Genomic DNA, 12,348 nt, shown 5'->3' on the forward strand with positions numbered 1-12,348 from the left:
CAGACCGAAAAACATAATGCCACTAAGTGCGGGCTTCATAAATTCAACATAACTGTTACATTGATTATGCAGAAAGTGAGGTTTAGAGGTTACTTAGTAAGACGCAGCCGTCTGGTAAAAATCTCATCAAACTAATGCTGAAACACTGGTGATTAATTGATCAGTCTAGTGAGCTTCAAAGACCATGTGTCAAATGGTAACCAGTATTTTTTATAAAATTATGAGAACAATTTGATCGTGTACTTAAAATTATTGTGAGATGTGCTAGTTAGGACAGACAGACAGACATTAACAGCATATATCATATTAGATTCATCTTTAATAGATGTAACATATCAAAAGGTTAAATTAATTACTAAGGCCATGAAAAATTAATTGTTGGTTTCCCCTAACATGGGAAAATTTTAAAGACCCAGCAATTTTTTTCTTCTACAGCAGAAATTTAATCTTGCATATTTCCATCTGACACATTTTTATTGTCTCTGCAAATTTTTTTTATTTTTTTCCCCAGAAAAATTAAATGACCCGGCGGTAAAACTATGACCCAGTGCGCGTTAGGGGAAACCATGAATTATTTTATAATGGCCTATTCAGTAACATTGATTATCAGTAATTCGTATATTTTCCCTTTGATCTTACTGCCTAATATTTTCGAGTATCAGCGTACTGGCTGTATCACTGAAAATATTAGGCAATACATTGTGTGACATCATAATTACTGATATTAAACCAGAATAATAGGTAGTTGAATTTTTGATACTGACTATATCATGTTGAAGATCTTAACTCGCCCTAACGGGCTCGTCTAGATATTCCACATGATATAGTCAGTATCAAAAACTCAACTACCTATTATTCTATGTATCTCTGCATGGGGTTTTTGATTATGTGTTAGCTGTTTTTATAGTGATTAATTGATTACCAGACCAAATATTTCATGATTTTGATATTATCTAATTTTTTATTATTTAATTAACCCTTTCCTCCATTGAAATATTTTTTTTGCATACCTGATTGGCATAGGATTTTTTTAATAAAATGCTGAACATATGCTTTTAAGTATTAAGGCATTGCGAAAAACAACTATTTCTTCCAATAAATTTCAGTCCGATTTTCCTATGATATTCCTTTTCATATTGGATACAAATTTTATTAAGTCTACTGCAGACACTTTGTAGTCAAAGTGTTTCAACTGAGGTACTACACAGGTGTCAAAAGGTGTCATTATGAAGTAAAGGGGGTGGCGTCAAAAGGCGTCATTATGAAGGAAAGGGTTAACTTGTAAACAAAAAATTTCACGATTATGTGATTATATTGGTATTAAAATATTGGTGATTATTTGATTATTTGGAAACCCCCATTAGGGGCCACAAAATTACCTTTGTTTCATACAACATGTCCTCGAGTGGTGCCTTTCCATTAAACAACTGTAAATCTTCAAACCATGCCACTTGCAACATAACAGGAAGTGTGGCATCAATACCTGTTGCCACTTTGACACCGGCACTATCTTGTATTTCAACAGTTATGTCAAAATCTGTATTGGCCACTGTTCCAGTTGAAGGCCAGACCGTTATCCCCATCTTGGCTGCAGCAGCTATATACATGAAGATATATTCATTAATATGTATCAAATTACACATGTGTTTTAAGCATTGTTAAGTATACTTTCAAGTTTTCAGTGTTTAAGTACTTTTAATGTTTTCATCTGACAAATAAGATTATAAACATTGTCTCTATCGGGCCAAAAAAAAATATATGTCTGTTTAACCCTTTCCTCCATAATGACGCCTTTTGACGCCACCCCCTTTACTCCATAATGACGCCTTTTGACGCCTGTGTAGTACCTCAGTTGAAACACTTCCACTACAAAGTGTCTGCAGTTGACTTAATAAAGTTTGTATTCAATATGAAAAGGAATATCATAGGAATATCTGACTTAAATTTATTTGATGAAATAGTTGTTTTTCACAATGCTTTAATACTTCAAATCATAAGTTCAGCATTTTATAAAAAAAATCCTATGCAAATCAAGTATGCAAAAAAAAAAATTCAATGGAGGAAAGGGTTAAGGTTACATCATCAAAATAAATAGGGTAGGTAGGTCGGTATTTTCATTTTCATTTTTTTTCCCATTTTTTTTCTTCGCCATGGTTTAGGGTTGTGCGGTCCGTCTTTCCGTGGTCCGAGTTGTCCATGGGTCAAGTTAACCCGTATTTTTAAATGGTTGGATTATTTCCCTATGATATTGATTGGAAAAAAATGGCGGCAAATTGTTTATTTCATCACATGAATCGTGAATTTCCTTAAAACAGCTATCATATTCATGATTATAGACATTGGGATGTATCAGGCAACATAATGTTCACTTTTAACACGAGTTCAGTTTATTTTTCACTTTACAACGGAAATAAAATGGCTTAGGGTCGCCGCTAAAAATAGGGACGGTCGGGTAACCGTGTACAGACGTATATTTTTTTTGGCCTTACAGCTTTACCAAGCTAATTCTCCCCTCAAAGCAGTGGTTACCACAAGGCTTCAAGAAATCAAATTGATTTTTGGTCCAGTAAAACATTCTTTTTTATTGGACCATACTCTTTTTTTCTGGACATTTACACATAATATCTTATAAATAAATTAAAAACAATTACTGTTCACTTGGTCCAGTACTGCATATCACTCAATTAAACCAAACCAATTTTTACTGGTCGATGACCAGTGTCTATTGAACTTAATTAGGAATGAGTCTAAGGTTAAATATTTACTAACAAACTTTTTTTCTCATTTTTCAAATTCTGTTTTGGAAAGCTACTTTTATGTTAAAACATTCCCTGATGTTTGAAGTTTATTTGAACATACTTCAAAACCACTATTTTTTTTAAGTGGATGAGGTGAGGGGGGAAACTTTCTGTCATTATTCAAATATTGTAATTATTAATCACTAAATTGAAGGTGTTCAGTACAACTACTGTGCCAACATAACCCAGGATTTTTTTTATTCCAATGTCATGAGAACTGTGTTTTTTTTTCTGTCTTATGGACTGCATTATACAAAGAACTGTGGATTCATAAATTTTTATTGAAAGTAAATTTTCATGGAATTCATTTGTAGCTGAAAACCACAAATTCAAATTAAAAACTTAATTAATTCAAATTTTCAGTTTCATTAGGAGCAAATAGCCAAACCGTGAAATATCAATCCTTGACATAACAGTTTTCAATAACCACAAAAATTAATACCAACAAAATTATGATCAGATTCTAAAGTAACTTATAAAAAAAACCAATATGGCTGAGTTGGAAGGCTCTTTTTCTTAACCCTTTCACCAATTGCTGCCCTGACAGAAGCTACTCTGAGACGATGGCTTCCCTGGCTACTATTACTCTAGTGGAAGATCTTCATAATAAATGTCAATAAAAACTTGTTTATAATTAATTGTGTATTTATTTCATTCACTAACACCATGTTCAGTTTTGTTCATGTTTTGACAATTTGTTTTTCATAAAATATTCAAATTTTCAAATTTTCGGCATTATTTAGGTGAAATTCTCAAAATTCGGCTCTTTCACCCCAAATTGTAATTTTTTATTCCAAAACGGCAAAATTGTGAAAAATTTTATGAGGCTGTACAACTTCATCACACTGATCGATGTCGATTCCAAGTGTTTTGTACATAAAAAGACATCTTATGTCAAAAAAGTATACTAGTTTGGCTTTGATTCTTCCATATTCTTTCAAAAAAAATGTTCCCTCATTTCAAATTCTCGTAAAATGCGTAAATTTCCTCTGATTTTGACACGTTTTTCAACAAACCGAGGCGCCCTGTTTACACTTTTATCCAAGATATTCATCAAAGAAAGATAACTCATGTTTGCACTGTTTGAGCAGGAAATATAAAAGAGGTATTCAGATCCAGGTAAAACGGGACTTGTCAGCGAAAGGGTAAATGGCCACCAAACATTCATTTGCTATTACTTTACACACATAATGACTAAATTTGAACTTCCTGACCTGTCTCCACCTGTACAAAAATAACACAAGTGCCATCCAACCTCCAAACCCCCCCCCCCCCCCCCCCCCCCATCTCCCCACACACACTTTTTTTCTTCTTCTAGAATAGACCTTATAATAAAACATAAACATGCATATTGTGTTTTGCATTTTATACTATATTGTAACTATATAAAAACTAACTTGTTATTTCAACTGCATTTGTTGTTACAGATAGAGTGGTTCCAAGATAATCCATGGACAAAACAAATTGGCGGTTGTTTGGGGGTAAAGCTGTGTGTACATGGTATAATCCATCAGCTGTTAGAACCCCATCATGCAAAGGGATACCTTCTATAACCATACTGGGACTAGTCGTATTACAGTAGAATCTGAAAGTAGAAAAAGATAATATCTGACATCAAAATTGAAAACTGGGATAAGTTGTATTACTGTGGAATCTGAATTTTGTTTTTTATCAAATTGATATGGGCTATAATTTATAAATAATCTATACTTTTACATAATTCAGGCCAGAAGTTTTCTTGTTTGAATTATTTTACATTTGTCATTTTGTGGACTTTTATTGCTTACTATGTAAAATGGGTTTTGCTCATTATTGAAGGCCATAAGTGACCAATTGGTATCTTCTGTGTCATTTGGTCTGTAGTGGAGAGTTAATTCATTTAGCCATCATACATCTTCTTTAATGATTTCTATATACATGTTATGCAGAGTTCGCGAAAATTGGTCAGTTATGTCCGTCAAAATGTCTTAGGCTTGGACCAGTATTTTGATGGCTTGTGCGAGACCCAATGACCGATATAAAAATGGCCATTGTAGTACACATTTTGGCACCTTTTTACATTAGATATATACTGCAACTGTTTTCCAATAATTGAGTGTTTACATCGGTTATCAGATGTACACTGCCAATTTCCTGTACTGGTTTACAGATTTATTATAAACAAACCAAAGCACTGCGATCTACACGTGGCCTAGGCTACTAAATTTGTTCATAGAGCCATCATTGGCAGACAATCCAATGGAGCAACAAATATTGTAACAGCAGAGAAAGGGATTTAGATGATGAAATGAATAGTGAAGATGACTTTAAATAAGAACAATCAGAAGAGCAGGCCTTGCAGTCATAAAACTTTGCTCAGTGCTTGGAGCACAAAAATCATGCTCGAAACACCAAATCCTGTATTTTGATTGGTTGATTCTTGAGTCTGAGTACAAAAATCTAAGTTATTGTTGCTCGAAAGCTTTATGACCGCAAGGCCTGATTCTTGAGTCTGAGTACAAAAATCGTGCTCGAAAGTTTTTTGTACTCATACTAGAAATTCAACCAATCAAAATGCTGGATTTCATGTTTCGAGCATGATTTTTGTGCTCCAAGCACTGAGCAAAGTTTTATGACTTCAACCCCTGAACTGATCCTTCATTGTTAATTTGCTTGTGGGCAAAATGGTTGGTTGGTGTGAAGAATAAAAATAATATTAATAAAGGTTTTTTTTGATAAATATGTTATTAATTTTATTTCAGGATTTTGTAGGAATGGCTAAAACTTTGTAGAACTGACAAATGATCATGCTTTGTTGGTCTTATGACCGGGTCATTCAGAGTTCACGCAATCTGTTTTCCCCTGGTGGTCCTTGAAAAAAATCTGCTGGTACTCACTATTAATCTATTGAAAAATACTAAAATTGTGTCAGTCCTATGCAAAATTTTAGTGGTGAAATCCTGAGGACTGACACTTTTCGCGAACTCTGTGACAGACTGACAGGTCATAAGACAGACAGGTCAAAATAAGTTTTCTCGAACTCTGGTTAACATCATGTAGTGTATAATTTTACCATACTAGTACTGCAAATAAGCATTAGATTTTATATACGGTAAGTAGTTTATAGTTGTTTTAAAGAAAAACCAGTTTCTTTAGTAGTGTGAACTTAAGGCTTTTCCAGAATAAATTGTATGGGGGTTGGAAGGCTCTTTTATTAAAATTTGATGGGTGGTAGTTATTTTAAGAAATATTTAAAGGAAATATCCAATTAAAAACTAATGCATAGTCAGGGGTCATATAAAAAGTACTTTCTGTCCCCCTCCTTTTTACATTTATTTTTGGACTTGTATAACAGCCCTTATAGGGATATAAAAGTTTGTTAACAATAAAATAAATTGTTGTGTAGTATAAAAGCTGAGTATTTCACTACCTCTTTAAAGAAACAACAAAAGGAATTTGTGTTTCTTGAAAAATCAATTCAAAAATATCAAGATCAGAAGAACAACAAATTAATGTTAAAATATAGTGAAGCAGGGGCAGATCCAGCCATTTTAAACGGGGGTGGGGTGGGGGGTTCCAACTATATGCTCCCATTCAATTGCATTGATCGTCCGAAAAAAGGGGGGATCCACCATTGTGAAGCCATACAGGCCTTACAACAGAATAATAAATCACTTACTTATAATCTCTGCCTTCATACGTGTTCGGATATTCTCTTCTGTTGGCATACTGACAAAGGTTAGCTCCACCAGTTGCAAATGTGTCAGGAGATGCACCAGTTGAATCTATTGAGGTCACAGTAAAGGTCAAGCCGGCTGTGTCTGTAATTGTTGTTCCTGTTCCATCGTCCAATCTGGCAATGACACCTTTACTAATGATATGTCCTAATGACACACTGTATATTCTATCAGCATCAGCTGGGATTGACGATGGAGGTGAATAATTTGGATCAAGTACAAGAGTTGGTACGGCATATATCAAAGGGACTGAAAGAAAAGTTAAGTGTATTTTAAAAAATGCATCTTCAAAAGTAACTTATTTCTATACTTCTTCTACGCATTCACGACTCACAGGCACTTGTCTCATAATTTGTTTTCCTATATATCACACGGTACTTTTCTTGCATTTTTGGGTACTAAAATTTCAGACAAAAAATAAACATTGTTTTTTTCGTTACAAATTTTATTTGTAACACTATTAGTTATGAATTTATGATATGGTACAAAAATCAACCCAAAATAATCGATTCTGTTTGGCCACAGATGACTTTTGATATGTTTAAAGCATTGAAAAAGCTCCAAATTATCTCCCTTTGCAAAAATGCCATTTTTTGGCATTAATATTAAACTATCTTCTTTAACTCATTAGTGACCTATATTTTGGTGTATAACATGCCAACATTTGTTGTCTGAATCATTCAAGAAATCCTACCCAAGTATGTCAATCATAATCATTTTGTATTCCAACGCCAAATAAACCTTATCGTTAACTGTTACCTGGCACAAGCACTCTTCTCAAAATTATTTTTTTCCTATATACCTTTATATAACACAAGGTACTTAACTCATGATTTAGAAAAATGTCAGGCGGTGACAAAATACTGTTATATGCTGATTTCTCAGTTGTCAACCTAGTTGCTAGACATACTTTGGTAGGATTGCTTCGGATGATTCAGACAACAAATGTTGGCATGTTATACACCATTGTACAGATAAATTCATTTAGATTTATGATATAACAAGTTTTAATGGGGTTGACAGACTAGAAAGCGGCACATAATGTAAGTTCGTCACCGCCTGACATGTTTCTAAAATGCAAGTTAAGTACCTCGTGTTATATATAAAAGGTACTAAGGCCTTTTTTTTTTAATTAGTTGGTTTACGGATCCGCCGACCCGATTTTACAATGAAAACAATCTTGAAAAATGTGAAGGTCAGGATTATACTGTGCAAACACAATAAAAGGTAGGACAGTAGTATATATTTGGATTGGATTTTTATTCCGCTAATTGAAAAACATGATCCCGAGTAAACGCGGTCGATATTTAAGAAAATTTTGACAAAAATCATGGTGCCAATTTTACGTGACGGCGACTATAGTTGTCCGTAAACAACTAATTAAAAAAAAAAGGCCTAAATAGGGAAATTATTTTTCTGAGACAAGTGTCAGTGTCATCTGGTTATTATTTATACCAATTTCCAATGCAAAAATTATTTTCTACTTTTTTACCCATCAAACTGCTGCCGCGCTGGGTCTGTTTTTATAATAAAAAAAAACAGCTCGTCTGCCTGGCATATCAGGCATTGAAGTTACAACAAATCGGACTACTCCATCAAATACAAGCACAGCCATCATTTCACAATGTCAATAAACATTTGAGATTACAAGACCTTCTTTTTTTTCTTCTTTTAGTTTCCGCACTCCATCATAATATTGATGACTATGTGCCGTGCATGCGTGGGTAAAATTTACAATTTTATATTTACATCAACAATAAAATTTAATAAAGAAATAATAACTTGTTTTTGGTTTTCACTGTACATATAAGATAAAACTATTTACAAGGTGTTACATTACATGGTGTAGTATTGGTTGAGAACAGATATAGGAATCTGTTCTCTGAATGTTTCAACTGTGGTGCATTGGACAGCAGTAACTGGTAAAAGGTTCCATTGGACGATTGTCCTAGGATAGAATGAAAATTTATATGAGTCTTTTTTTGCCTGTATGTGCCTGAATGAGTGACTATGAGTGTATTGTCTTGTTCGATTGTCTGATGGTATTAACAAGTTCGTAGGGTATATTGCTACTTGGTGGTGTATAATTTTGAAGAAAAATATAAGCCTTGTTCTTATTCTTCTAATTTCAAGTGTTGGCCAGTTAAGATGGTTAAGCATGTTTGTCACAGAGCTGGTGTTATGATATCGATTACATATATATCTGGCTGCGCGTCTTTGGACCATTTCTATTTGTGATTTTTGGGATTTTGTATGTGGGTCCCAGATGCAGCTACCATACTCTAGCTTTGGTCTCACAAGTGAGATATAGGCCTTTTCTTTAACTGACTGCGAGCTGACTTTAAGGTTTCTTTTGATAAAATTTAGTTGTTTAGTTGCATTTGCTGTGATGTTATTTATGTGTTTGTTAAATTTTAAATCAGTTTGTATGGTTAAGCAAAGATATTTGGTAGATGTTTCTTGTTGCAAAGTGTGCCCATGTAAGATGTAGTCATATGGGAGAGGTGTTTTCTTTGTTGTTACTTGGAGGACTGAACACTTGTCCGGATGGAAGGACATATGAGCCAGTCCTCTTCCCACTTTGCTGCTGCTGTTAGGTCTTCTTGTAATTTTTCTGAGTCATTTTCATTTTTGATGGTTTTATATATGATGCTATCATCTGCAAAAAGTCTAAGAGTGCCATGTTTTATGTAATCATTCAGATCGTTTATGTACACCAGGAATAAGATGGGGCCAAGTACTGTTCCTTGAGGTACCCCTGATGTGACATGTATTTGTTCAGATTTGGTGCCTTCCAGTAATACTGTTTGTGTGCGGAGTGAGAGAAAGTCTTCTATCCAGTTCAGTGTTTGGTTGTCGACACCATAGTGTTTAAGTTTATGAAGTAGTCTTTTGTGAGGGACTTTGTCAAATGCTTTGGCAAAGTCCATCACAATTACATCAGTTTGGATGTTATCATTGCTGTATTTTGCCAGTTCTTGTATGAATGACACTAACTGGATTTCGCAAGATCTTGAGGAGCGAAACCCATGTTGTAGATCGTATAGAATGTTGTTATTTTCTAGATGTGCCATGATGTTACTTGCTAGTACATGCTCCATGATCTTACATAGGATGCATGTTAGGGATATAGGCCTGTAGTTGATAGGGTTGTGTTTATCTCCCTTTTTAAATACTGGGCAGACGTTGGCATGCTTCCAGTCAGTTGGTATTTTTCCGGTGTTCAGGGATTTTTCAAATATCAATGTTATTATGGGTGCGATGTCAGTACTTAGTTCTTTAAGCACACGCCCATATATGCCATCTGGCCCTGTGGCCTTGTGTGGGTTAATCTTTCCTAGTAGTTTTTGTATGCCTTTCTCTGAAATTTGTATGGTGTTCATTTTAGGATGGTTAGAAATTCCCATGTCCGGTATTGTTTCGCTGGATGTTTCTGTTGAGAATGCCTTCTGAAATTGATTGTTTAGCAAATTGGCCTTTTCTTCGGTGTTATCAGTTAGAATGCCATCTTTTCTTAATGCTGCAATGCCTGAACTGTCATTTTTCATGTTTTTGATATAACTGTACAAGTTTTTAGGTTGTCTTTTAAATATGGGATTGTCTGGTTCGTTTACTGGGAGATCAAATATCATGTTCTCGATGTAGTTCCAGTAGGATCTTCTCATATCTGTTTGAATTGATTTTTTGAGATGCTTGTACTTTTTCTTCAGTTGTTCATTTTTTCTACTCTTTTTGTGAAGTCGTTTAGCTTTGTTGATGTCAATTTTAAGCTTGTTGTTTACCCATGGTAGTTTTTTCTTGTTTGTAACTATTTTGTGAGGGATATTAGCTTCTACTGATTGTGTTAGAGCTTCTGTGACCGCAGTGATTCGAAGCATAATACTGCCTGGGTCGTCAATAATTCAATAATTTCAGAAAAAAACAAATACTAGTAACATAAATAATAGAAAATTAATGTGATTAAAGGAAATCCTCCACGGTACAGCATGTTTTATGAGGACAGAGAAGTTCCATCGCTAAAGTGCGAAAATACCTCTGGGCGGGATGGTTGGTTTAGGTCAATAGATAGGAATCCACTTCCTTTTACATGATTAACGAAAAGAAAATAGACAAATGAACACGAATATATGACGTTCACTTGGTTTTGTTTACAAATATGAAATAAAAATTGATTTGAATTTCTCTCCCCCTTTTTTCTGAAAAAAATCTGGATTCGACACGGCGAACTAAACTATATCTCGTTTCATTCCGTTGTCATTTTCTTTGACTCCCTTTGTATCTTCTTGTCTCTTTCTAAAGAACATTGCAAACCACAAACTATCTTGCAAGTCCGTCCTACTCCACGACTCCGTCCATTCATTGACGTTGTCGTTGATGTAGAACGTACCCTATATAGCTTCTATTGTATGCAATTATATAGAGATGTTGTATAAATATCAAACAATACTTTATATCACTTACCAATATACAAACAGATGGCAAAGAGCTGACTTTTATAAATTATATTCATTGTGAAAAAGATGAATTCATTTATGAAAGGCCCGCCATTGATTCATCTAGAACGCACTTAGACGTTTTATGACGTCACACATATCAATCCGCCAAAGCAAAATAGCATAATGCCGTATTTTTTTTTTAAATAAGCAACATATTTTTTTGAAAATTGCAAGGGTTTAATTTCGTTGTTGTTTCAAAAACGGTGTTCCTTTTCATGTTTTAATAAAGTAGCATATGCTGGCATTGCGTCGTTTCAACGTTTGGGGTTACTTTCATCGTCGGATTTGCTTTCGATGTTATTTTCCTGTTTACCCGCTCTTTTGAATTTTGACGAAATATTTCTGATTTAATTTCCCGCGTGTACATGATCGTACATACATTTTCAAATTTACCGAACTCAATGAAAATTCAAAACCGTGAAAGTTCCAGGCGCGGATCCAAGGGGAGGGGGGGGTCCGGGGGTTGGAACCCCTCCTTTTTTTGGACGATCAATGCATTTGAATGGGGACATGAAATTGGGTCCCCCCCTTTTGTCCTGGGTTAGGAACCCCCCTTTTTAAAATGGCTCGATCCGCATTAAATGCCAAAACCAAAAGCTCAACATGAAATATCAATTGATACAAAAGGGTAAAATTTTAAACAAATTTGAGATAGGTGGCAAGCAATAGCCGAAAATGTCAGTTTGAAGTCAGTAAAGCCGGGGTATTTACTACCCTCACAAAGCGTGACACGTGAGGGCCAAATTACTAAGTTGTGCGTGAAAACGGGAGATGAAGTCGGAGGGTGGTAATGGGGGTACCTTCATGACGAATAACGGGAAAAAAATCTTGCCAAATGACTTTAATTTAACGGTAATTTTTTGTGTATGACGATAGAATGCACTTTTTTTTAAAACGATAAAAACATCGACTGATTTTGACGAATCACGTTATTTTATGATTTATTATAACAATGATAAGGAACGCATACAAATGTCACGCACTATTAAAGGTTTTAAAGATAATACTAACTGCAAGTTTTTTAGGGGGTGGGTGATATTGTAATGTTGAAGGCCGTATGGTTGCATATATAATTGCTGGCATTTTATTGTTTTAAGGATTGTTGTCTCATTATCAATCCTATACATCATCTTATTTAAAATTTATATAGAAAATTCGAGTAATAAAAAGGGGTTCTTGTGCATGACATTCTTGTAATTTTTTTTAATTTCATATTTTTAATCATGACAAGTTGTGCGCCGTTTTTTTGCCGATGATGTTGCGATGTCGATAATGTGCGCGTATTTCACGAAAAAATATGAAAAAATGCTGATGAATTCTTTAAATTGTCATCATATT

The 12,348-nt window shown here is 34.4% G+C and overlaps 1 protein-coding gene across 1 annotated transcript in view; it reads right to left on the reverse strand.

Moving 5' to 3' along the window:
- The window catches only part of LOC134692512 (uncharacterized), a 43,907-nt gene extending 32,809 nt beyond the window's left edge, over nt 1-11,098 (reverse strand). The window contains exons 1-4 of the mRNA XM_063552969.1: nt 10,976-11,098; nt 6,457-6,763; nt 4,196-4,383; nt 1,380-1,597 (exon numbers count right to left, since the gene is read on the reverse strand). Of these exons, the coding sequence (XP_063409039.1) occupies nt 1,380-1,597; nt 4,196-4,383; nt 6,457-6,763; nt 10,976-11,024 (762 nt within the window). The 5' untranslated portion in view covers nt 11,025-11,098. The remainder of the gene's footprint in view (nt 1-1,379; nt 1,598-4,195; nt 4,384-6,456; nt 6,764-10,975) is intronic.
- Between the last annotated feature and the right edge of the window lie 1,250 nt (nt 11,099-12,348).

The sequence above is a fragment of the Mytilus trossulus genome, chromosome 12, assembly GCF_036588685.1.
Source record: "Mytilus trossulus isolate FHL-02 chromosome 12, PNRI_Mtr1.1.1.hap1, whole genome shotgun sequence".
NCBI classification, from domain to species: Eukaryota; Metazoa; Mollusca; class Bivalvia; order Mytilida; family Mytilidae; genus Mytilus; species Mytilus trossulus.